The 26,208-nt window shown below is 37.9% G+C and overlaps 3 protein-coding genes across 3 annotated transcripts; 1 reads left to right on the top strand and 2 right to left on the bottom strand.

Moving 5' to 3' along the window:
- Positions 1-291: 291 nt before the first annotated feature.
- Positions 292-10,418, bottom strand: zbtb24 (zinc finger and BTB domain containing 24). Its single transcript, XM_079833917.1, has 6 exons — positions 10,153-10,418; positions 7,812-8,679; positions 6,135-6,302; positions 4,474-4,641; positions 4,304-4,385; positions 292-2,421 (listed from the first exon to the last, which is right to left on the bottom strand). The coding sequence occupies exons 2-6, from the start codon at positions 8,653-8,655 to the stop codon at positions 1,602-1,604; spliced, it is 2,082 nt and encodes a 693-aa protein (XP_079690043.1). The 5' UTR covers positions 8,656-8,679; positions 10,153-10,418; the 3' UTR covers positions 292-1,601.
- ddo (D-aspartate oxidase) lies at positions 10,221-16,469 on the top strand. The gene is made up of 5 exons (XM_079833919.1): positions 10,221-10,738; positions 11,889-12,072; positions 12,193-12,301; positions 12,381-12,557; positions 15,261-16,469. The coding sequence occupies exons 2-5, from the start codon at positions 11,901-11,903 to the stop codon at positions 15,817-15,819; spliced, it is 1,017 nt and encodes a 338-aa protein (XP_079690045.1). The 5' UTR covers positions 10,221-10,738; positions 11,889-11,900; the 3' UTR covers positions 15,820-16,469.
- Positions 16,288-25,773, bottom strand: LOC307136674 (uronyl 2-sulfotransferase). Its single transcript, XM_079833918.1, has 8 exons — positions 25,377-25,773; positions 23,970-24,007; positions 23,670-23,825; positions 23,321-23,400; positions 20,922-21,075; positions 20,196-20,293; positions 19,904-20,061; positions 16,288-16,814 (listed from the first exon to the last, which is right to left on the bottom strand). The coding sequence occupies exons 1-8, from the start codon at positions 25,594-25,596 to the stop codon at positions 16,543-16,545; spliced, it is 1,176 nt and encodes a 391-aa protein (XP_079690044.1). The 5' UTR covers positions 25,597-25,773; the 3' UTR covers positions 16,288-16,542.
- Positions 25,774-26,208: the final 435 nt, after the last annotated feature.

The following is a 26,208-nucleotide window of genomic DNA, read 5'->3' as shown; positions in this document are numbered from 1 at the left end:
AACTGAACGAGAAGAGATGCAAATCAAATGTTTGATAGTAAGAGCCTTATGAAAGGCAGTTACTGTGAATGAAACATTTATAAAGATGAAACGCTTATTTTGTGTTGTGAAAAGGATACTTTGTGGTTTTGTGTATTGTATTAACACAATTGAAAATATGTTGAAATGTTTGAAAAAAGTGCTCTTTTGATGATCTGTTGTGAAAATGTACACCTTGCTTGTGAAACTAGTACCAAAGCGAATAAAAAAAAAACTGTACATAAAATACCGATCATAGAACAAACAACATCAGTTATGTGGTATGAATTTAATTGTTTCTTTAAACATTCCATTGTTCTAATTCCCAGAATTCCAGTCGTCCTCGTCTGGACATTTCAGAGGCTCTGTTACCCAGTCTTCCTGATGGAATCGCATCTAACCATCCGACATACCAGAATCTTAGATTGGGTCACAAGTAAATCAACCAAAAACAAAACTGACACCTTTTGAGACTTCTTATTGATAGAGATTGCAGAGAGAAGACATGTCATTAGTAAAGAGAACAGAGGTAGTTGGAGGTTGGATCTGAACTTGTCTTCCACTTTTACTTCTGTCCAGTCTAACCTAAATGGCCTGACAGGTCGGAATTTTTTTTTTGTAATTAAACCTGTAATTTTGACATCAAAATGTAATGTTTAACCATTATTGGGTAAATCTTATGCATATCAAGGTCACGTTTCACCACAAAAATGTTTAGGCCCATGAAGATTGTTTGTATTTTTTTTGACACATTTCATTTTACTTTAGTACTAAAACTGACAAAAAACAAATATGATAAAAACATACAATTAAAAACTAATGTGTTTTACATTAGTTATTCTGTCATTTTATAAATACAAATTATACGTGCAATTGCATTTTTTATTGCATTACAGTAAAGAACATTACATGATCATTATGACTTTTTTGCATTACAGAAATTGCAATCTTTTTTTTTCATTATGGCAATGAGCATTGGTTAGACAAACTCATCGGTAACACTTTACAATGAGGTTTCATTAGTTAACATTAGTTAATGTATTAACTAACATGAACTCACAATATTCAATACATTTGTCACAGTATTTGTTCATCTTTTTAAATGTTGGTTATAAATCCAGCTGTTCGTTGTTTGTTCATGGTAGATCACACTGCATTAACTACTGTTAACAAATACAACATTTGATTTTAATAATGTATTAGTAAATGTTGAAATGAACATTAAGTAAGATTAATAAATGCTGTAGAAGTATTGTTAAATCTTAATTCATGTTAACTAAAGTAGTTAACTAATTAAACCAACTCGTGCCTTTGAGGCAATGTTCCTGTGTCATGCTGGACAATTGCAATAAAATTGATTTTTGGACTAATACATTGTATCATGTATGTATGTATGTGAACCATTTATTATCTTTAGTCTTGTCATTAACAAGTACAAAAACAATTGTTCATATTTCATGATCCATACAGCCATTATATAAAAAGATGTTTGTGCTTACTCTCGATCAGCTTAACTGCATTAAAAAATATAACCATTTACATCCAAAGAGAACAAGCATCAGCATTCAAACAGTTGTGTCCGCTCAGTTTTGCGGGGTCATGCTGGTTGTGTAAAGGTACGAGACGGTCCCAGCCTGGATCTGGAAGGTTTGACCCTGAATCTGATCGCTGGGGATCTGCTCGCTGGTCTGGCTGATGGAGATGGGCTGCCCGCTCTGACTGCTGATGTGAATGCCTCCCGTTGGACTCGGCCGGCTGGCATTTTCAGCGGCGGTCTCTGGCAGTTGGTGGATGACCTGCAGCTGCTGTGGAGCTCCGTGATGAACCTGCAGTTGCTCCATGGCTTCTTTTGTCAGCGTGATGACGTGCATTTGCTCCGGCTGTCCGCTGCTCACTTGACTTCCCAAGACGCTGATGGTTTGAATTTGAGTGCTGCCGTCTAATCCGTCCGGCGCGACCAGCGCCAGGTTTTGGACGTGACCAGAAGGTTGGGTGAGAAGGGTGAGACCCTGTTCCACAGAAGTATCTTCTGCAGTGATGATGCTGATGCCTTGATCCTGGCCCAGGTTGATGTTTTCCACCTCGCTGGTCACCACCAGCTGGATTTCCTGCTCGCCGTGGGTGGGAAGTTGGTACGGCTGGAGTTGGAGGATGTTGTGCATTTCTTCAGCTCCTGATGTGGCCTCCGCCTCTGCGGGCCTGGTGTTCTCAGCTTCTCCTTGCTGACGCTCCTTGTTGTGAGTCTTGGTGTGAGCTTTAAGGTTGTCCACTCGGGCAAATGACAGGCTGCAGACAGAACACGTGAACGGCTTTTTACCCGTGTGAGATGCCACGTGACGCCTCCTGGCACTGGGGTCGGAGAAGGTCTTATCGCAGATGTTGCAGACGTAAGGCTTCTCTCCTCTGGATGACAAGAAATATATATTTTTTTATATGCAAATCTTGAACATTTAAGGTGCAGTGTGTAGTATTTATGAGGCTCTATTGAAATAAATGCAATATAATATACTGTACGTAACTATGTTTTCAGTGGTGTATAAAGATCTTACATAATGAACCGTTATGTTTGTATTACCTTAGAATGAGCCGTTTCTATCTACATAGTACATACACCGCGGGTCCCCTTACGGTGAAATCGCTATTTTGCGCCCCCATGTTTCTACAGTAGCCCTAAATCAGGGGTGTCCAAACTCGGTCCTGGATGGCCACTGTCCTGCAGAGTTTAGCTCTCAATTGCCTCAACACCTGTCTGGAAGTTTCTATTATGCCTAATAAGACCTTGATTAGCTGGTTCAGGTGTGTTTAATTGGGGTTGGAGCTAAACTTTGCAGGACAGTGGCCCTCCAGGATCAGGATTGGACACCCCTGCCCTAAATGGACAAACTTCTCTACAGAGCACTAGACACTCTCTGCTCTCTCCGACAACGTCATTTTTGTCCTGTGACGGCCACCGTAGTTTCTCTGTGCTTCAAAAGAGAGGGGTGAGCAGTGGGTGATTGCAACTCACAACCTCACCACTAGATACCGCTAAAATGTACACGCTGCACCTTTAAAAACGCAAGACACTACAGGCAAAAACATTGTTTTTTTTCATGCACTGGTCATATTTTGGGCTATCAGGCTTTTTATAACATGTTTCAAACTATTGGAAAGAAAACATCCATAATACACTTTTAAAGGTGCAGTGTGTATTATTTATGAGGATCTATTGACAGAAATGCAATATAATATATGTAACTATGTTTTCAGTGGTGTATAAAGACCTTACATAATGAACCGTTATGTTTTTATTACCTTAGAATGAGCCGTTTCTATCTACATACACCGCGGGTCCCCTAACAGTGAAGTCGACATTTTGCGCCATCATGTTCCTACAGTAGCCCTAAACAAACAAACTGCTCTACAGAGTGCTAGCTACTCTCTGCTCCCTCTGACGACGACATCTTTGTCCTGTGTCGGCCACTGTAGCTTCTCTGTGCTTTGAAAGTTAGGGGTGAGTGGGGGGCAGTTGCAATTCGCAACCGCACCACTAGATGCCGCTAACATTTACACACTGCAACTTTAAAGGGAAAGTTCACCCAAATTAGCCCATGATTTACTCACCCTCAAGTCATCCTTTATAAAGTAAAGTTTCGGCCAATCGCCTTCTGTATTCAATTAATGGAAAAAGTGTTGAAAGTGCCTCTCGCAGTTCAAAATGCTCACGCTACGTCTGAGAGCGTAACTGGTAGCGTAAGCATTTTGAACTGCAGAGGCACTTTTTCCATAAACTGAATACGGAAGGCGATCGGCTGGAACTTTACTTTATAAAGTTTTAAACATGGATATTTTTCTTACAAAAACGCATTGATTCACTACAGTAGGCCTTTATTAACCCCCCAGAGCCGTGTGGAGCAGTTATATGACAGACAGATTTTTTAATGCCTTCAAAAACAGAGCAACAATTACTGCCATTATAAAGCTTGGATTAGCCAGGACTTTTTCAATATAACTCCGATTTTATTTGTTTGAAAGAAGAATGTCATATACACCTAGGATGATTTGAGGGTGAGTAAATCATGGGCTAATTTTCATTTATTGCACTTTATCGATTCTTTTCCATATGCATATATGATTACACGATATCGCTGGTTTCTGCTTCTTCACCTGTTTTGATCAGCATTTTTAAGAAGATGTCATAGCGCCCCCATATAACAGTGAAAACACGGAAAGCTGGACATTTCCTTCAATGGTGGGGAAAGAGTAAATACTATGTTAATGTCATCTTAATAATTTGATTTCTGACCTGTGTATCCTGATGTGTGTCTGCAGTGTGCTCTTGGCTGTGAAACACTTCCCACAGATTTCACATGTAAACGGCTTCTCCCCTGCAATGATAACAAAGGTGTTCATACAGCACAGATAGTATGGAGACTGCAATGCAGTGTAATGTTTTAAGTGTGATCTGTTTATTACCAGTATGAGTTCTCAGGTGCTTCTTCAGTTGAGCTGCATCCATAAATCTATGATGGCATTGCGCACACTCAGGTAAGGCTTTTCCTGTGTGAACGCGGTAATGGCTTTTCAGCTGCCGCTTCTGACTGAAGCTTTTCCCACACTGGTCACAACTGAAAGATTTATTCTCTGCGGAAAAACGGATGGAGGATTTGATAGACCATCAGGCAGAAGATATACAGTTTTTTGAATATGTATTATAGTGTTTTGGCATGTACCATGATATGACCAATGGGTTACACGTTATTTAAGGGGACGTAGTTACATTGTAACTGCTCAAATAAGTACTGAATAATATTAATTAACTACATGTACTTACTATAGAGTTACGGTTAAGTGGAGAAAGAGATAGGCTGCGTTCCCAAAAAGCACAGTAAGCCTAAGTTGATCGTAGAGACCATTGGTGGCAATAGTTCTACGATCAACTTACGATAGACTATGGCTGTGTCGCTTCATAAAACTGAGGTTAAACCACTGAAGTCACGTGGATTACTTTAATAATGTCTTTACTATCTTTCTGAGGCTTGAAAGTGGCAATTGCGTAGCTGCGTAGGGACAGAAATCTCTCAGATTTCATTAAAACTTCACATATCTTCATTTGTGTTCCAAAGATGAATGAAAGTATTACGTGTGTGAAACGACATGTGAGTGTGACGTGCTATAGACTACTCTATCGTCCCCTTGGAATTATAAGTTGTGTAGCTTACATTTTGGAAGTTTTTATTTAGAAAATAAAAAGGTTCTTTCTACACAGTCGAATTGAATGTAAAAAAATAAATGTTTATTTCCGCCAAAATAAAAGCTCTGTTTAATATTAGAAAGAAATCAACATTTCTTGTTTTTAAAAGAAGTCTCTTCTGCTCACCAAGGCTGCATTTATTTGATCAAGAATAGCTACAGTAAAAACTGTAATATTATTATAATGTAAAACAGCGTGTCTATGTGAATGTATAGTAAAGTGTAATTTATTCCTGTGATCAAAGCTGAATTTATCATCATTATTCCAGTCTTCAGTGTCACATGATGCTTCAAAAATCATTGTAATATGATGTAATATGAGCTCAAGAAACATTTACAATGATCAGTGTTGAAAACAGTTGTGTACAATGTTTTTAGGATTTTTTGAAAGCTTTCTATTTCAGATAAATTCTGTTCTTTTGAACCTTCTATTCATCAAAGAATCCTGGGGAAAAGTGAGCATATTCAGCATAAGAGACTACCTAAAAAGAAAAAAAAAGTACATATCCCAGTCTGACCTGTAGTACTGTAAGGCTTTGAATATTAACATCTGACCACTCTTGTGGGTTTGCTACTGTCCCAATTAAAAACCGTATAAGGGTAAAAACATGACAGCCAGACATGATGTAAGCAACACAGCTAAAAATACTAACATTGATACTGGGTGAGCGAATTATCAAGAATTGACAATAGTCAATCGTATTGGTGGCACAGAGGGGCCCCCGAATAAAATTTTGCTTAGGGCCCCATAAGGGCTTGGGGCCTGACTGTCACATTTAAAGAATTGAATGCATCTTTCCTGGATAAAAGCATTTTAATCTTACCCCAAACACTGTATAAGCAGTGTTTTGATGTATTTGTGTAGTAGTCGTCCAGTCACTCACCTGCGTGTAAATTCATGTGCTCCAGTAGGGAGTGTTTGGTGGACAGCGCTTTGGAGCATATCGTGCAGATGAAGGGCTTTTCTCCCGTGTGCATGCGCTGATGAACCAAAAGAGTGTGTTTCTGGGTGAAACCCTTCCCACAAACACTGCATCTGAACGGTTTTTCACCTGCATAAGAAAGTCATTTTATATTGAGATTTTCAATGGACACTTTTCACAGACCCTAATTATGCATTTCCACGTAAATCTAGCACCGTTTTTTACATTTTCATTTTTTTTTTATAAAAAATTAAAATGAATGTACATGTATAACACGATACTTTGTTATATCGGCCAGCAAGCAACTTTATTTATATAATACATTTTCAAACAACAGACGTTGCCCACAAGTGCTTTACAAAAAATGAAGACATCAACATTTAATATTACATACAAAGCAAACACGACTTATACAAATGCTAAAAAATTCAAGGAGCTTTAGAAGTGCTTAAAAGTGCAAATTGAAAATGCTTTAGAAAAGTCCCCATGAAATCAAAGGTTTTGTGGCTTTTAGTATGAATATGTTATCCTTACTGTTATCTGTAAGCTAGTGTGCTATAAAACAACGACAAAATCTGTATTTAGAATAAATTAGATATAGACGTTCAGAACTTACTGTCTCTCATTTCCACCAGTGTGGATCAGTGATTTTGATGACATCACACTGCACTTCAGCTTCTCATAAGATTTTCTGTCCAATCAAATGCTATCTAGAATCTAAAGCGTCCTGCCCCCTACACTATAAATAGACACTGAAGCTGGGTAAAATCGGTCACTTGTTCAACAACGAAAACGCATTAGACCCATTTGAATTCTGCACAAAATGCTATATTTTAAAGTGATGGAAAAAAGAGATTAGGAGGAAACTGCAGCTTTACCAAGCTCTGGCCTAGGTGTGATATATACTAAACGCTATTGGCTATTTTAAAAAGAAGTGGAGCTGTTCAATATGTCCCGCCCCAGACTCTTTCTGTTTCAGTGGAAATTACATCAACACATTGAAGAATGCTGCGCGTTTCAAGGCACTTCAGTCAATGTAATCAATCTCTCTATATATTTTTCTCTTTTTTGGAAAGTCACTGAAATGGTATGGAGGATTTTTCTTTTTACAAATGAAGTAAATGGGAACACAAAATATATTTGTTTTTACCGTTCACAACTATGATTTCTGCTTCTGAGAACCCCAGAAATGTGAAGAGTCTTAAAAATCTCTGATGAAATACTTAAATATAATTAACAAAATATTAACCAAGTCACATTAATTTGCAGATGTTTAGTGTGTAATATACTTTACAATAAAGTCTCATTTGTTAACATTAGGTGCATTAGTTAACATGAGTAGGAGCAATATATTATTATTATAGTATTTATTAAAGTTAGTTTATAAAAAGTATGTTGTTTATTCAAGGTAGTTCACAGTGCAGTTAACAGATACAACTTTTGATTTTAAAAATTCATTAGTAGATTAATAAATGCTTTAGAAGTATTGTTCAATGTTAGTTCTTGTTAACGTCCAATTAAACCTTATTGTAAAGTGCCGCCCAACATCCCTTTCATTTTATGTCTATTGTTTGTGTCTCCATTCATCATTGTTATTTTTAGTCAGTTATATAGAATAATACAAAACATTTGGTGCACCTGTATGGGTTCGTTGATGTATCTTCAGAAACAGATGGTTTTTAAGAACCTTCCCACACTCGTCACATCTGGCCTCTGTGTCCGGGTACTTCCTCTTTCGCCCTCTCTTCCCCGGCTCCTTCCGCTCAGTCAGATTGTCTCCTAACCTGTATCCCTTCAGTTTGACAGGCTGCCTTATTTTGCGTTTGCTGTGACGAGGTCTGTCCTCTCTGGGGTTGTAGTCGCTGTCACTCAAGTCTCTTGCTGGTGAAGCGGGATCTAAGAGAGGTTCTTTGGGCTCTTGAGTCTCAGCGACTGTTTGTGCTGGTAAATCGCTTTCTGGATCCTCTTTTTGGCTTGAATCCTGAGGGTGCATGCTCCTTTTCGGCCGCCCTCTTTTACGCTTTGTCTGTATGCATTCATCAACACCTTCTCCCTCAGTGGACACCACAGTTTCGACCGTTGAACTGCCCTTTTGAAGGTCCTCGTGGGCTTTGAGCAAATCTGGGATGTCCAGGAAGCGGGCCATGTCAAGCAGCAGCTCAAGGCTACTCTCGTCCACCAACACATTTGCGCTGTAGATGAACTCAAGCACGGACGAGAAGGTTTTCGCAGCCATGCCATCCAGCTTGTATACCGACTGGCTTACCTGTTCTTCAGCAGTAAACATTACTGAGAAATATTCACTGCTCGCTGCTAAAAGAGCCTTGTGCGCCTTGAAGTGCACGTCCTCTACAATAAGGGTTGTGTCACAGAGCAGTTCCCTTCTTCTGAGTTTGTCAAATTTGGGCAGAATGGTGTCCTTGTGTGCTTTTGAGTGCAGGGCGAGGACAGATGATGCTGGCAGTAGAGATGGCGCAGACATGGTGCTGTTACAGCAAGCTCAAATCTATAAAAAGGAGAAAGACACATCTAAGTTTGCAATATAGCAGTGGTTTTAAATGGGCATCATCATAGTCTTGTTCATGAGCAACCTTGTCTACAACAAATCGTTGGCATCTGTCTAATTTGACTGGCTTCTACGTAACAAGTAACAAACTTGGACACATAGCCTGACTTAAAACAAAAGCATTTTCTTCTTCTTCCCTTTAAAGACCTATTTATTTACATTTATATTTATGCATTTATCATTTTAATATTCATAATATACAATGTCGGGTTTATTTGACAACTAAATAAATTGTGTGAATGCATTGAGGGTTTTGAGGGTGTGGGGTGCTTAAGTGCTTGTGAAAGAGGTTTATATTATCCAAAGTGCACACCCGTGTGAAAAAAAAGTGAACTTAATTGTATTGAATGTGCACTTGTAGTGTACTTCAAATCTTAAAAATTATATTTTTAAAAAATTGCTTGCAGACAACCCCCTGGTTTCACAGACAATGCTTAAACTTGGTCCTAGACTGTTTTAACAGAAAGCAACTTGCACTGATATACACTATATTACCAAAGGTTTTGGGACACCTGCCACATGAACTTTAATATCATCCCATTCTTAATCCATAGATTTTAATATGGAGTTGGCCCACCCTTTGCAGCTATAACAGCTTCAACTCTTCTGGGAAGGCTTTCCACAAGGTTTAGGAGTGTGTTTATGGGAAATTTTGACCATTCTTCTAGAAACACATTTGTGAGGTCAGGCACTGATGTTGGACGAGAAGGCCTGAGAGAGACCCATTCTTTCACAAGTGTTTGTAGAAGCATCTGCATGCCTAGGTGCTTGATTTTATACACCTGTGGTGGCCATGGAAGTGATTGGAACACCTGAATTCAATTATTTGGAGGGGTGTCCCAATACTTTTGGCAATATAGTGCATCTTAAAATAAGTTAATAAAATGTTTTGGGTTGTGTGTGACCAACCAGTTAAGAACCATGTACTAGTAAATCCATGGTGGTGCATTCTTTGAATAACCATGTTGTACTGTATATGAAGATGGTAATCATTCAAAACCAAGGTCTATATTAAAGAACAATGGTACATCCATCTTAAGACCCAACGTAGCAAAAGCACATTATTTTTTGACACATTAGTTAATGAATCATGCACGCGTTCTGAGCTGTAAACACAACCTAGTATCTCACATTGCACAATGGGTCACACACGTGCGCGCGCACTGTGAGCCTTAATGTACATCTATATCAAAGGTCTTTGACCACAGTAATAAAATAATAAACTGCTTTAAAACCAGCGCCATGTGTAGCAACAAAGAGCTGCTTTGTTTTCGCTTCTAAGCACGCCCATGTGGCTAAAAAGCTAGCGTTGATTCGTAAATCACAGTGTTTAATCTGCGAAACGCATTTTGAGAATAATTACACACTACTCTCTGAAGACTATAATGTGCGATTAAGCTTTCAGGACCTTACCTTAAAGGAACCGTTTCAGACAGGCATATCTCGCGATAATTAGCCTAGCATCCGAGATTTCAGTATCCATCCCAGAAACGGGCAGAACATTGGGTAACATTATCCGGTTATGTAAGGGATGATCTATTCTAGGCAATATAAAATTATTTTATAACATTTTTATATCTCGACCATCGCTGAACGCATTTAAAATATTTTCCGTCCTTGGAGTTGAAGGAAGATTGGCCTTTATGCGCCCCCTGGAGGAACAGCAGCATTTGTCACCCAGTGTTGTGCTTGCAAACAGCGCCTCTGTTCTGCTGGCGAAGCATTACAACACACACTAACACATTTTTTTATATATATATATATAACGGAACGAATAACTGTACATAATGTTGTTCCGCTTGCAGTCAAAACCAGTTGTTGTACACTAATATATAACTAGTATTTTAAATATTCGCATCTGTGCTTCAGCATCGCCTCAAAATATCAGCAAAAGACAAACGAAACTCAATTTCCCATGATGCGTTTTAACAGGCCAAGGCTCATTCCAGAGTGTGTGACTCTGATGTTTGGTTGTGTTTGTCTCAGAAGGCTGGAGTCGGTAAGTGATTTGTGCACCTGCTTTAACATGTTGTCAAATGTATTTTAAATACTATAATAGTGTCTGGAATAGACTCTTTTCTTTTTACATTGTTAAATTTAAGTAACCTTAGTTTTACTCCAGGAACTCCAGTTGTACTCATAACTATTGTATTTGTGCAATCAATGTTGTTAAAAATCATTCTAAATCTGTATTGGATTTCTGCTCAATACTGCTATGACAGCTCATAGACCGTAAAGCTGCAGGCCTGATTTCTAAATATGTTTAGGCTATGGTTGCTGTATGAAAAATGCTTTTATTATTATTATTATTATTACTATTGACAAAAGAGTGTTTTAAAAAAAGTGATTAGTAGCATAACATTTAGACTATAACAGTCAGGTAAGTAGGACACGTCTGTTGTTTATTGACTTTGTTGGCACAAAATCAGATTTTACGGTTGTCATGTGTGGTTGTAAATGTCTATAAAAGGGAAAGATTTTTGTTTGTTTGTTAGCTTAAAAAAGATTTAGGTGAATATCCAAGGTTATAGAACTGTAGCCTTATTAGAATTCCGAGGCTTTAAAGGATTTGTTTTTTGATGATGAAGTCTTCAATTACAAGAATGTTACAATTTGTATCTCTAAACAGAATATTACCAGGGGTGTAAACTTGATAACTATAGCTGTTTTGGGGGATTTGTACTTACATTTTCATAGAAAAAAAACAGCTAGTTTTTACTCCATAAGTTCATTTTGACTTGAAAAGTAGGCTACTTGTTGCATGTTTTGAGGTTAACTTTTAAACTGATTAATCAGCAATAACTGAGAGCAGTAAGTGAGAATTGATATTAAAATGAATATATTTTAATATTTTGATGGCTGCTATTAAATATTATAAACCTCAAACAAATAGCATTTAAATGAATTTTATAAAATGTTAATATGTATTCATGTTCTGACCAGGAAGTGAATAAGGTATAGTAGTTTTATTAAAGAAAATAATTCATAAAAAATACTATTGAGTAACAATTAGGGCTGTCAATAATTTTTTGATCAAATGGATTACATTATATGCTGAATAATTAATGGAATTAATTGCAGTTAATCACAGATCCATATTTGCAGAGACGTTTATTTGCTCACTAAGGCATCTCTTCTGTATCTTGTAGTTGAGCTGAGATATGCAGCGTGTGAAAGTGGTGGTGGTCGGAGCAGGTGTGGTGGGTTTATCCACGGCAGTGTGTGTCGCTGAGACACTTCCACATTGTTCTGTAACTGTTGTTGCTGAGAAGTTCTCTCCTGACACCACCAGTGATGGAGCGGCTGGAATCCTCCTACCGACTGAGTTTCCTGGTGAGATGAATGTTGACAGATGCTTTAAATTTGCCATCCTGTCATGTGTTTGGGATGATGCCTTTTTTACTTTTTAGGCCAGTCTATGGTCAAATTTATTGTTATTGAACTCTTATCTAGACATCCCTCTGGAACGGCAACGGCATTGGTTCAAGGAGTCATTTGATCATCTTCTGGCCATTGCAGTTTCCCCACAAGCCTCAGATGCTGGCGTGTACTTGAGCTTCGGGTAAAATTCTAATCACACAAAAAGATAATGTATTGATGTGGTTTTCATTTATCCTAATCTCAACTTTGCATCCCCTTAGGTACCACGTTTTCAAGGATGTACCCTGCGACAAAAAGCCCTTCTGGGCAGATTTGGTATTTGGATTCAGAAACATGACGGATCATGAAATGAAGCGTTTCCCTAATCATAAGTTCGGACAAGCGTTCAACACATTAAAGTGTGAATGTCCGAGTTACTTGCCATGGCTAGAAAAAAGGTAATAAAAAAGTTTAAAAATAAAAAATCTATTAAATATAATTATATACAAATAAAAAAAAATATATATAGGCTAATGGACCCTTTTCACAGACTGCAACTTATTAACAATTTAAATCTAGCAAAATGTTTTATATTTAAATGTTTTTTTTTAATGATGTACACTTATAAAACTATATTTTGTCTAATAGGGTACAACGGGGCTATAACCGCATTTGACTTTATTCTCTTTTAAACCACTAGATGGACCAAATTCAGCTCAGCACTTTTTTTAAAGCCCCCCTGTAGTTTTTCCTGTAATTTTATCCCTTTTACGGTGCAGTGTGTACATTTTTGTGGCATCTAGTGGTGGGGTTGTGAATTGCAACCGCTCAAAGCTCACCCCTCCCTTTCGAAACACATAGAGAAGCTACGGTGGCCGACACAGGACAAAAATGTCGTCATCGGAGACGGCAGAGAAATTTGTCCGTTTAGGGCTACTGTAGAAACATGACGGCGCAAAATGGTGACTTCACTGTAAGGGGACCCACAGTGTATGTAGATAGAAACGGCTCATTCTAAGGTAATAAAAACATAACAGTTCATTATGTAAGGTCTTTATACACCACTGAAAACATAGTTATGTATATTATATTGCATTTCTGTCAATAGATCCTCATAAATACTGCACTGCACACTGCACCAAAATGACATTTAAAAGTTTTTTACTGTGAAAAACTTCATGCCTTAAACAGCTTTAATAAAACTCTACACCCTTGCCCCATATACACGGAACCATGAATATGCAAATTTGCCCCACCTCCATTCACTCACACCAGCTCAGAGAACCACTCAGTCCACTTACTGAGGTAAACACTGCACACGAGTGGAAATACTGGTTTAATTCAGTCATATATGTTTGAACCAGAAACTGATTCAGAAGAAGTGGTAGAGTGAATTATACAGGCTTGTCTACAAGTCGATGTATCAGAATGGTAATGATTTTTATGCATCGCTCTCTACAACGTCAGATAACGTAATATGATTAGCTTGACTACGTTATCAGACAGCAAATAATGTGTTGCTAATGTTACACACACACACACCATGTTCCCATTCGCCATCTCAGAGTCAAACAGTCTGCCTTCTAAAATCTGCATCCTTACACAGCAGGGTTGCCAACTCTCGCGCATTTGGCGTGAGACAAGTCACGGTCTCACTCTGCCCAACTTAATCTCACACCAAATTGCCAAACCTGCTTTTGATATTAAACAAAGTCTAAGCTTTTACATTTTTTTAAGTTTTAATACGAAATTCAAACAATAAATATCATTTTGGCGCAGGTTCTGGCTTTTTTTGTGTTTTTCAGACCGTCTTTGGTTCACTGCAGTTCTAAAGAAAAAATACTCAGCAATGGTGTTGACTTATAAATGTGCTCATGGTTTGTCTTGAGCATATTAAAAACACCACATACAAATATAAACAACATTAAAAACTTGCTTTTCACCACAGGGGGACTTTTAAGAACCGTTTTTTGATGGAAATTTGTCTGAACCTTGACGGATTGCAGAAAAGCAACGCAAAGTTGATTCTGTGCTAATTTGATCTAATATTTAATGTTTTAAAAAATGTTGTAGATTTATGTTGCAAAAGAAAATTGATAAAATGATTTACTAAATTTTGAGACAAAGGTCTTGTTCTGTCCAAGATAATTATAGCAAGAGTTATTTAATAAACGGAAGAATATGTAAAAGTATGGTATATCGGGTAAAAGGCGCCCCTGATGTTGGAACTAAAGCACCATAATTATCATTATGATAAATAACTGGCTGACTTTTCCATTTGTTGACATGACATGGTTAGATTCAGATGGTAAATATGTATCAAATTGGGTATCCACCTTAGAAATAATCACCATATTTATAATGAAACCATATTGAAAAATTATATTCCTCTTATCATATAATATATTTATTATTATATGTTACTACTGTAAAGCTTCATTCAATTATTATGGGAGCTTTCATTCTAAAGTCGAAAAGAAATTAAGGTTTTTGATGAAAACATTCCAGGATTGTTCTCCATATAATGGACTTCAATGGGCTCCAAACGGTTCAAGGTCCAAATGACAGTTTCAGTGCAGCTTCAAAGGGTCTTATCTAGCGACACGATCAGTTTCTGCGAGAAACCGAGCAGTATTTATGCTATTATTTTACCTCTTATCAGACGAACGTGATCATCTCTGAGATCCGCCATAACTTCCGCTAAGTGAGGTCAAAATACGTGAAAAGCACATTTTTCTTAGAGTCTTTAGCCCTGTTGTTGTACCCTAATACTTGGGCATTAAATTACAGAAAACTGGTTAACGCTGCTGTGTGAGTGTTTCTATGGCTGAGGGATTGGTGGCAAATTTCACATCTTTCTCTTTTCTGACCTACTTTTTCAAGCTGTCAATATTTTTCTCCTGTTTTGGAAAGTCATAGAAACGCTGTCATGTACAGTATTTCTTCTTTTGCTATTGGAGAAAATAGAAACGCAAAATTGATATACTGTTGCAGATTAGATATAGAAAATGATAGAAGCTTACCCAACTATGACAACTTCTGCTTCTGAGAACCACAGAAATGTGTAAAGGGTCCATTTATAAAACAAATATAAAGACCACTGGGGGAATAGAAAGCATATACTTAATAAATCAGTAATGTTCATCTATATTTCCCAATAGGTTTAGAGCAGCTGGAGGTCAGGTCCTCCATGAAAAGGTGACTGATCTTCATAAACTGGCGCTGAATTACGACGCCATCATTAACTGCTCAGGCGTCGGCTCACGTTTTTTGGTGAAGGATGAGGAGGTCTATCCAGTTCGAGGACAAATGTTGAAGGTTAACGCTCCTTGGCTGAAGAACTTTGTACGAGATGGAGATGGAAAGACCTACATTTACCCTGGCATCAGTTACGTCTCCATTGGAGGCACACGGCAGGAGGGTGACTGGCGGATGGAGGTGGATAAAGGGGACAGCGAGGGGATCCTGGAGCGCTGCAGCCAGCTGGAACCGTCCCTGCGAGCGGCTCAGGTGATGGCCGAGTGGGTGGGACTGCGGCCGGGCAGGGCCAACCTGCGGGTGGAGCGGGAGTATCTGCATGTACAGGGCCGTCAGGTGCCTCTGGTGCATAACTACGGTCATGGCGGCTGTGGTGTTAGTCTGAGCTGGGGGACGGCGCTGGACGCGCTCGATCTGCTGAGACAGAGTCTGTTTGAAAAACCACCTCAAGCCAGACTGTGAATCTGATGTGTCTTACACATATGTTGACGACTTATATCTTTGCATTTGTGCACGAGAAATAGCACTTCCATCTTAATCATCGATAAATCGGACATAATTTTCCATCTAAAACATTTTCAGTATTACTCCATTCGTTTGTTAATTTCTACAGTTTGTAGGCTGTTTTCAATAAGGAGGTAAAATGTATTAAATCTTAAAGGTAAAATGTGTAAATTGTTTGATGTTGAAATATATTTTTATCTGCCAGTTTAAAATGTGATAAGTGACTGTTTGAAACTAGTATTTTTTTGTGCCATTCAAACTTCACCTTTAACTATTAATGACCTTTAAGAAAAAAACATACTTTATATTTTTTATCAAATTGTCACTGTGACTAAATATTTTTATGAAGAATATTGTCTTACCCATAATGCTGTCAAGTGTCTTATTTCCCTCGAAACAAAAGTACTCTTCATAAGCATATCAAATGATCTCTAAATTCATTCATTTTATTATTAAGGGAAACTACAGTTGGAATATTTCTTATATGTTTAAAAATTGTTCAAAAAAAGAACCATTATTAAAAAGTAGCAATTTTCTTTTTTAATATTCTACAGTCTAAGAATGTTGATGACACCATTAAATATAAAATAAAATTTTTTTTTACAGATAAACATAAGAAATCGTTATGATTTTCAAGCTTTATCCAGTTCACTAGTAGATGGCCGTATCTCAGAGCATCCCTCAGGTCTGTTCGGTCCAGTCGAGCGAGTCTTCTGTTTCGTCTTCCTCCAGCTCCTCCTGTAGGTTCTTCCTCTGAAGCACACTAGAATAATGTCTGGAGGGTTGTGGGCCTGTTCTCAGACCGATCTTCCTCTTGGTGAGGTGGAACTGAGCTTTGACAAAGTTGTAGAATGTGTACTCGTACTCCATGCGCTGATAAAGCACCTGCAGGGCCTCTAGATTAGGAGTCTGTTTGTGGACGGTGCCCGTCATGTTTCCCAACTTCTTGTATTCTGAACCGAGTAGAGACAGACACAGATTTAGTGGCCACAGAGCCACATCAATTATTTTTCATAAAGCTTAAAGGGTTAGTTCACCCAAAAATGAAAATTCTGTCATTAATTACTTACCCTCATGTCGTTCGACACCCGTAAGACCTCCGTTCATCTTCGGAACAGAAATGAAGATATTTTAGTTGAAATCTGATGGCTCTGAAAGTCCTCCATTGGCACAATGGAACTTTACGCTCTCAAGACCCTTAAAAGGTACTAAAGACGTCGTTACAAAGTCCATCTCACTACAGTGGTTCTAAAATAACTTTATGAATCGGCGAGAATAGTTTTTGTGCGCAAAAAAACCCTAAATAACGACTTACATAGTGATAACGATTTCAAAACAAGGCATCATGAAGCTTCGAAGCGTTATGAATCAGTGAGTCGATTCAGCGGTTTGAATCGCCAAATTTCAGCAGTTTGGCGGTTTGACATGCGATCATGAATTCGACTCACTGATTCATAACGCTTCCAAGCTTCATGATGCCTTGTTTTGAAATCGTCATCACTATGTAAGTCGTTATTTAGGGTTTTTTTGCGCACAAAAACTATTCTCGCCGATTCATAAAGTTATTGTAAAACCACTGTAGTGAGATGGACTTTGTAACGACGTCTTCAGTACCTTTTAAGGGTCTTGAGAGTGTAAAGTGCCATTGTGCCAATGGAGGCCTTTCAGAGCCATCAGATTTCAACTAAAATATCTTCATTTCTGTTCCGAAGATGAACGGAGGTCTGACGGGTGTCGAACGACATGAGGGTAAGTAATTAATGACAGAATTTTCTTTTTTGGGTGAACTAACCCTTTAAAGGGATGGTTCACACAAAAATTAAGCCCTCAAGTCATCCTAGGTGTATATGACTTTGAGACGAATACAATCGGAATTATATAAAAATATGTCCTGGCTCTTCCAAGCATTACAATGGCAGCAATTGAGGGTGAGTACATTATGGTGTCATTTTCATTATCACCCTTTAAGAAAAAGCCTACAATACATTGACAATACATGCAGTTTTATCATTTAAATAAAAGAATACAGCGGACTACACTGCTGATATACTGTACAAAAGTCACATTAGAAGTTTCACCAAAAAAAAAAATGTTTTTAATTAAGTTATTTATATCTTTTGCTGTAGTGTGTCAGTAGGAAATATCAGGAAATATGTATTACAGTCCCTATTTTAACACTCTAAGTGCATGGCGCAGGTGCACTTAAGGCATGTCCGAATCCACTTTTGCTAGTTTAACGACAAGAAAAAGGGTTGGTGCGCCAGGCGCATGGTCAAAGGTTGGACCTAGTCTCTTAATGAGTCATGGGTGTGTTTTGGGCGTAACATGCAATAAACCAATCAGAGTCTCCTTTCCCATTCCCTTTAAAAGAGTCATGACGGATTCGCTATTTACATGGCGGAATTTGCGAGCGGTAAGATTGAACTCTTCTCCAGAGAGGAATCCTTTTATTTTTAATATTTAAAAATGTTTGTGCAGACCACTGCGGTTATATTGATTTGATTTAGTTAATAGAATTTCAATAGAAATGTATTAGAATTATATTTTTGAAAGGTGGGGTAAGTGCTTTCTAGTAACCAATGTTGATTTCAAATCACCAAAACAAACACGCCCCTATTTTGATAGCTCCGCCCCACACATACGTAACCGGAATCTGCTGTGCCAGCCGGCCGAGGGTATGATGTCATCAAAAAGTGAAAGCAATGTGTGTTACTATGGTAGTCCAGGTCGAATGTTCAGTGAAAAAGTCATCCCTTGCATCCCAAAAACAACTCGAGAGCACAGGCATGACATATTACAATTATGACAAGATTAGAGAGATATATCGATCACGAAAAGAGGAACCAAAGGAAACAAATATATATTAGGAGTAGTGGTGGGCATAGATTCATTTTTTTAATCTAGATTAATCTCACTGTAATCTTGGAATTAATCTAGATTCATCTAGATTAAAATGGCTCATTTGAATTCTGCCGAAGGCAGTCAGAATATGTGTGCTCGTAAGTGATCGTTTGTCTTTTTGTAGTTTGAATAATAAATAACTTCTGTCCCTTTAAGACCTGACGCACGCATGGATCCCAAACACTGTTCCTGTGAGCTGGTTACGACTGTGTTTACATTAATAAGCTGGAAAAAGGAGCGAATTTTTGCACTCAGAGGCGGCTTTATTACGGTATGTGTGTGTGCGCTTCAGATGCGAGCGCGAAATCTGCGGGAATTAGTAGAATTAACGTTATGTGCAACCCTGCGCGTTGAGATTCAGACCGGTCACACCAATACTAACACGCTGTCATGAGGAAATATCCAGCAGAACACGCGTTCGCAATGTTCAGAGGATTAAACTGACTGAATGAGAGGAGGCGGGTGCGTGTCACTCACCGTCAGTCGGAGAGGAGAGTGCAGCTGATATATCGATACTGTAGAAAATTAGTATCGTTTCAGATATTTCAGTGTTGATACATATCGAAATATGGATATTTTTGACAACACTAGTAGGCATACACACAGGTTCGAAGACTCAGTGCAATTCGGCTAGGTATACATCTGCGCCAAAATATCAAGGTGAAAGTCATCATAGCTTGCGTGGTATAGACGCAGCTCCCAACCCAACTTTTAGAATAGCGTCGTGTCTTTTAAATAATGACGTGCACTGAGCGCTCTCTTCTCCCCGTCATTAGTAGACACGCCCCTTACTGCTGATTGGCTATAAGTTTGTTTTGGTACTCGGCTTGAGACACTTTTCTAAAGCATTTTTGAAATACCACTTACCCCACCTTTAATATTATTTTTTTAAATACAACATTTATTTAAATACTTTATGTATTTTTAAGTAATTTTACTTAATATTACATATATAACAAATCTTTTTTTATTAAAAATGTTTAAGTAATTTTTTTGGATTCATAATTTTTTTTTTTTTTGAACTTTTTACTACATTTCTGATACTGAAATTAAATAAAAGGTGCAAAAAGGTTATTAAAATGGCGGCAAATTTTGTGGTGACCAGTCAAATCCTTATGCAAACTTGTATGAAAGGTCTCACCTGGACTTTTGTAGATGTTCAAGACGTCAGAGAAGAAGTGTGGAAGGAGTCTCTCCAGCAGAAGCAACACATCCTGAAGTTCCTCCAACACCCCGACCAGCAGGTAATGATCCAGAACGTTCTGCTTGGCCATTTCCAGTGCCCACAAACCCGGCTCTCTAGGTCAGTACAGATTATTGCACCATAGATCAGTTCCATCTATTAATTTAGAGTTGATTAAAAAAAGCTGGACCCATTAAAAATGAATCACATAAGATGTACAGTGGCAGTAAAGTCCGAATATAAATGTCACCTGCACTGAGGATGCTGCCCACAGAAATATGGGATAATGTAGAAGAGCCGGGGATTGGAGCATTCTGGGTAGCCTTCCAAGATGCATGTGTTGATGTCCTTTGGTCAAGAAGAACATATACATTTATCAGACACTTTTATCCAAAGCAACGAAACAAAAGCAATTTGTCAAAGAGCCAAAATTAACATTTCAGTTTATTGCATCAGTGCTGTTAAAGTGATTTTGTTGTTGAACTGAAGCTCGTTTGTTTATATATTCATCCACAAGGGGTCTGAACTATGGGGTCATTCATATAAGTCTCCAACCAAAGACCCACGCCTGGCTATTTCCTGCTGCTATGTAAACAAATCCAGAACATTCCAGGGAAATTCGCAGAAAATGAACAAATGAACATTTTTATTTGAACAGACATCATGCATACAGAATGAATATGATTGCATTGGTAACTTTAGAGAAACTGTACAAGTCTGTTATTTGTGTCACGCTGCATGTATACACTGCCTGTAAACGATCACCACATGTCACACTAATGAGTGACAGGAAAACCAGCAGCACACTAAATTTAGACTGAGGAAACCATGTTAATAAACGCTGCCCGCTGAGTTGTGAAGGAGGCATTCATGTGTATCACACAGAGCTGTGCACACTTCATTTATGACAGCTCGGAGCCGTAATAGCTCATTCACTCGGTTCTCGTTAATGTGCGTTTGTTTTTAAAGCTCTTACTAAGTATCTTTCGTCGTCTTTCATCCCAGGGGTTCGGATGACGTGATTCTCTTCCCCTCTCCAGTCGCCGAACCGCCGGAAGAAATAATTGGATAAGAATCGGTTGATCGGATCTCTGATGATGTTGATGTGTACGGGCTCATCCGTTCTGAACCTGATTACAGTAGAGAGAGGAATCAGATTAAAATATCCATATTGTATCTCTGTTTATTAAGGTCTGTTCACACCAAGAATGATAACTATAGCGATAAAGATATAATTTCACAAATCGTTCTTAAAGGGTTAGTTCACCCAAAAATGAAAATTCTGTCATTAATTACTTACCCTCATGTCGTTCGACACCCGTAAGACCTCCGTTGATCTTCGGAACACAAATGAAGATATTTTAGTTGAAATCTGATGGTTCTGAAAGGCCTCCATTGGCACAATGCACGGTTCACTCTCAAGACCCTTAAAAGGTACTAAAGACGTCGTTACAAAGTCCAGACGACTTACATAGTGATGACGATTTCAAAACACGGCCTCATGAAGCTTCGAAGCGTTATGAATCAGTGAGTCGAATCAGCAGTTTGGATCGCCAAATTTCAGCAGTTTGGCGGTTTGACACTCGATCCGAATCATGATTCGACTCACTGATTCATAACGCTTCGAAGCTTCATGAGGCCGTGTTTTGAAATCGTCATCACTATATAAGTCGTTATTTAGGGTTTTTTTGAGCACAAAAACTATTCTCGCCGATTCATCAAGTTATTTTAGAACCACAGTAGTGAGATGGACTTTGTAACGTCTTTAGAACCTTTTAAGGGTCTTGAGAGTGAACCGTGCATTGTGCCAATGGAGGACTTTCAGAGCCATCAGATTTCAACTAAAATATCTTCATTTGTGTTCCGAAGATGAACCGAGGTCTTATGGGTGTCGAACGACATGAGGGTAAGTAATTAATGACAGAATTTTCATTTTTGGGTGAACTAACCCTTTAATGTAAACAAATAGAATCCACATCACAACTATAACGATAATGACACAGAGGAACGATTTCATTGGAATCACTTTCAGAACTTTTTTTTCTCCAGGTGATGAATGATAAAACATTGACAGCCAATCAGAATCCATCCTGCTTTAAAGAGCTTTTAAAGCGACAGACGACACAAACTGCAGATATGAATCCGCTTCAGCTATGTGTATATTAGTCTGCACCAGTCAGTAACTAATAGGCATCGCTTCGTATCAAATTAGATAAACATGCTAATGTGAATAGCCTTTATATAGATCTTTTGTGTTTGTTTCATGTTTGTTCGGAGAATATAAAGGACTTTTTTTTCCCTCACCAGGATTCTTGTAACTTGTAACATAAATAATACATTCGGAAACAATAAATCCCACGTTAGGGCAATATGAAGATAACATTCAATGTGTGTCTGTCAATCAACATTAGAGCGCCACCCTCAGGCTGAATAACACAAGGATGTTAGACCTCTACCAAAAATGAAGTGTTTTTGATGTGTTCAGCGATTATAATATAAAGCTTACAAAATATTTATCAAAAACTAACACTAAGACCCAGAATCTGCCCTAACTTAATTTACAGTCAGGAGCGACTACTGCTAATCCTTTTTTTTTAAACTGCCAATAAGAAATGAACTGTCCAAGCAACTCTCTGTCATTTATTTAAATCATTTTTTATTGATTTAATAATGACTTTTTCCTCTTTAAAATTAAGTATTGGCAACAACTAGGAAACGATAGTGACGTTGGTTAACTAATTTAATAATTGATGATCTTTACAACACTGAACTGACTTCAGCTGAACAACAGTCGAAATGCATAATTTCACTGTAAAGCTGCTTTGAAACTATCTGTATTGTATAAAGCGCTATAGAAATAAAGGTGACTTGACTTAATAAAGGTGCTGACGTAAGACGCTGTGACGTGTTATCTGGTGCGATAGCAGATACCAGATAACACGTCACAGCGTCTTACGTCAGCAGCGTCACTGTGGCGTCGTGAACGCGGATTCAAACTAAACCGGAAGAGAAGACAATGCTTAATAAAGTCTTAGTTTTTGTTATTTTTGGACCAAAATGTATTGTCGACGCTTCAAAAGAGTCTAACTAACCAAATGATGTCACATATGGACTACTTTGATGATGTTTTCATTACCTTTCTGGACGTGGACAGCAAAGTGTGCATACACTTACATTCAAAGGACTGAAAGCCCTCGGACTAAATCTAAAATATCTTAAACTGTGTTCCGAGGATGAACGGAGGTCTTACGGGTGTGGAACAACATTGGGGTGAGTCATTAATGGAAGAAATTTCATTTTTGGGTGAACTAACCCTTTAAGTAGTCATAAGTGAGCTAATGTAGCTAACGTGCATTTCAACTCAAATCAACTTACCTGCTAAAATTGAGAAAATGCACATGTCGGGTGTAAAGAAATGGCTGAGGAGTTGTGCTGATGTTTCTAATGAGATTTTCCTTTATGGGAATGAAAGAAGAATGGTTCAAATTAACCATGAAATATACAGAAATATACTGGAATAATAATGATGAAATAATTAAATAGCTGCTAATATAAAAGAAAATAAGGAACGCTCACATTTTTAATTTACAACAAGGAAGAGGTTTCAACCTCACTGGCCAAGCAGACAGAGTTATCGACCGGAACTAGTCATCTCAACATCATATTTATGAGTTACGTACAGACTGTGTGACATCAGCAGGGGTGCAGCACTGTTTTTAATTACCTGTTCACGTTTGGTGAGTCTGGTCTTGTTGTGAATATCAGAGGAGATGAGGGTGAACTGATGTCTGTCTGCCAAGATGCGCAGCAACAAAACTATAGTGCGACTTCCACACTTCCCAACCCTGTTATACACAACCTGACTTGGGAAAGGTAAAGCCTGCAACAGAGAAAACTCTCACAATATTCAAAATCTTACATTATGGTGGAATGAAAATGCATATGCAGCAGTTGTGAAAGATATTAGTAACAAATGAGATACAAGCACTCAAATCTTTTAGTATATGACATGCAGTGCTCTTACTGTGGATCCTAAAGGTCCATGGCCACCAGAAAATCTCCCTAAAAAGTTTAAAATATGAATCAAACATGTATCTGTGCATATCGAACTTGACGAACAGCTATGTGATACAAAATATATACCAAATGTGGCCAAATGTTCTGTCCAGCCTCTAATCATCACTGATAATCTTACATTTCTTAAGTTTAATATGTATAAAGCTTGCGTGCTGAAATGTAAGAGTGATATCTTTTAAATGGGTATATTTGCTTTGGAAATCCACAGGTTATTCCACTCTTCCATCGAGCTGTCAGTTTTGGTGACTGCTGTCATTGTAGGACGTGTGAATGAAGAATCCAGCACAACGAAAGGCCTCATATCATCCAGTTTACATGGACTCCTGTGGAATTCACTGTGGGTCTCATGAGCCAAAAACAACACTGGTGTCGTATGGACTCATAGTAGAGACAGGAAACTTTGACAGTCTGCTCTTTATGAACCTTGACTGATGCCGTTGATCAGACAACAGAACTACAGTTACTGGCTTGTCTAACACTTTATGGCTTTAATGAACCATTAAGCTACATTCAATTAGTTAGAAATCTCATGAAACTGTTTATATTCATATTTCAGTGGAAGCAACAGCTGATCTATTATAGTTAGAGCATAATGCTTCTAAAGAGCATAACAGTTCTTTAAAAAGTGTTTGATGAGGGTATTTATGAGGTTTTGAGTCAAAATCCAATTACACAAATGTTTGTTTTCTCTAGCAGTGTTTTTGTTTGTTAAAACAAATCTTCTGTAAATTGGGATATTCAAATTCTAGTTTCACTTTAACTCTTGGATAAAAATGTGAACAGTAAAACACATTCAATTAATATACAATGATGCATTCAATTATATATGAACTCGGGACAAGAGTAATTTTCATACATATGTAACACTATTTTACAGTGTCCTTGTTACATGTTACATGTACTTACCGTAGTAATAACAGTAAATAATGCATAATTACATGCAACTAACCCTCAACCTAACCCTATAGTAAGTACTACATGTAGGTAACTAATATTACTCAGTACTTAAACAAATACTTACACTGTAACAATGACCCCTTAAAATAAAGTGTAACCCTCAATTTTAAGGTTTCATTGTTACAGTGTAATTATATGTTTAAGTGAGTAATATTAATTCAATTAATTTAATTGCCTAAAGTAGCCTATAGCTAGGGTAGAATTAGGGTTTGGTTGAGGGCTAGTTGCATGTAATTATACATAATTTACTGTTATTACTAAGTAACGTTACATTTAAAATGTTAACACAGTAAAATAAAGTGTTACTGTAATTTTACATCATTCTTATTACTAGTCTTATCCGTTGTCACAACTGTGCCTTTTGATAAATGCCTTAAGGCTATGTTTGAGGTCTTACCGATATAATAGCCCACATCCAGCAGGATTTTTGGTGCTCCTCCGTTTAACTGATATAACACAGACCCCAGACAGAATATGAGGAGAGCGGTCAGACAGAAGCTCAAATCCCGGCGCGATATTCGGAGCAGAACCACCGCGAGCCAGTTTTCCCTCCGGCTCCTCAAGCGCATGTAACCGGTCAAGTGTTTATGAGAGGGAGGACTTCGAAAAGTAGTCATATTCCCATGATGGTAATCCAGAGAGAAATTTACTAATCCATCTGATCTGTTTTAACACACACCGATGTTATTTCGGTCTGAAAGCAGAAGAATAGCGCCGTGATTCCATGTGCTCAGGTCAGATTTTCTCTGTTAACTCATGATGTGGCGGCGGTAAACCTGCAGGTGTGCAGTGCCAGTGTCCACCCCATTCAGAGACTTCACTGAGCCCATCTTGATTGTTCAATTACTAAAGTATGTTAATCAAATAAACAACACTGCAAGGTCTTCTCATCCCTTTTAAAGTTAAAGAGCAGTTAGTGTTTTTTCATTCTTGTCCTTTGTTTCTTTGAATAAAGGCACAATATGTAATTTTTGCCACAACCAATTCAAGTCAAGTCACCTTTATTTAGCGCTTTCACAACACAGATGCTTCAAAGCAGCTTTACAGTGGTGATAGGAAATTCATTTTGTTTTAGATGAAAAGCTAAAGTAAGTTTTTTATTGATTAATTTCTGTTGTAAAAACTGATTTCAAAATGTAAAAACGCATGTAAAAAATGTATTGCACAAAATGAAAACAATAATGTAAATATTATGATTATAAGTGTGAATCAAAAAATTAAAAGCGCGT

The sequence above is a fragment of the Gobio gobio genome (genome assembly GCF_949357685.1).
Source record: "Gobio gobio genome assembly, chromosome: 13".
Classification (NCBI taxonomy): domain Eukaryota; kingdom Metazoa; phylum Chordata; class Actinopteri; order Cypriniformes; family Gobionidae; genus Gobio; species Gobio gobio.
The sequence above is the reverse complement of the archived record's forward strand: the minus strand, read 5'-3'. Positions and strand labels throughout refer to the sequence as shown.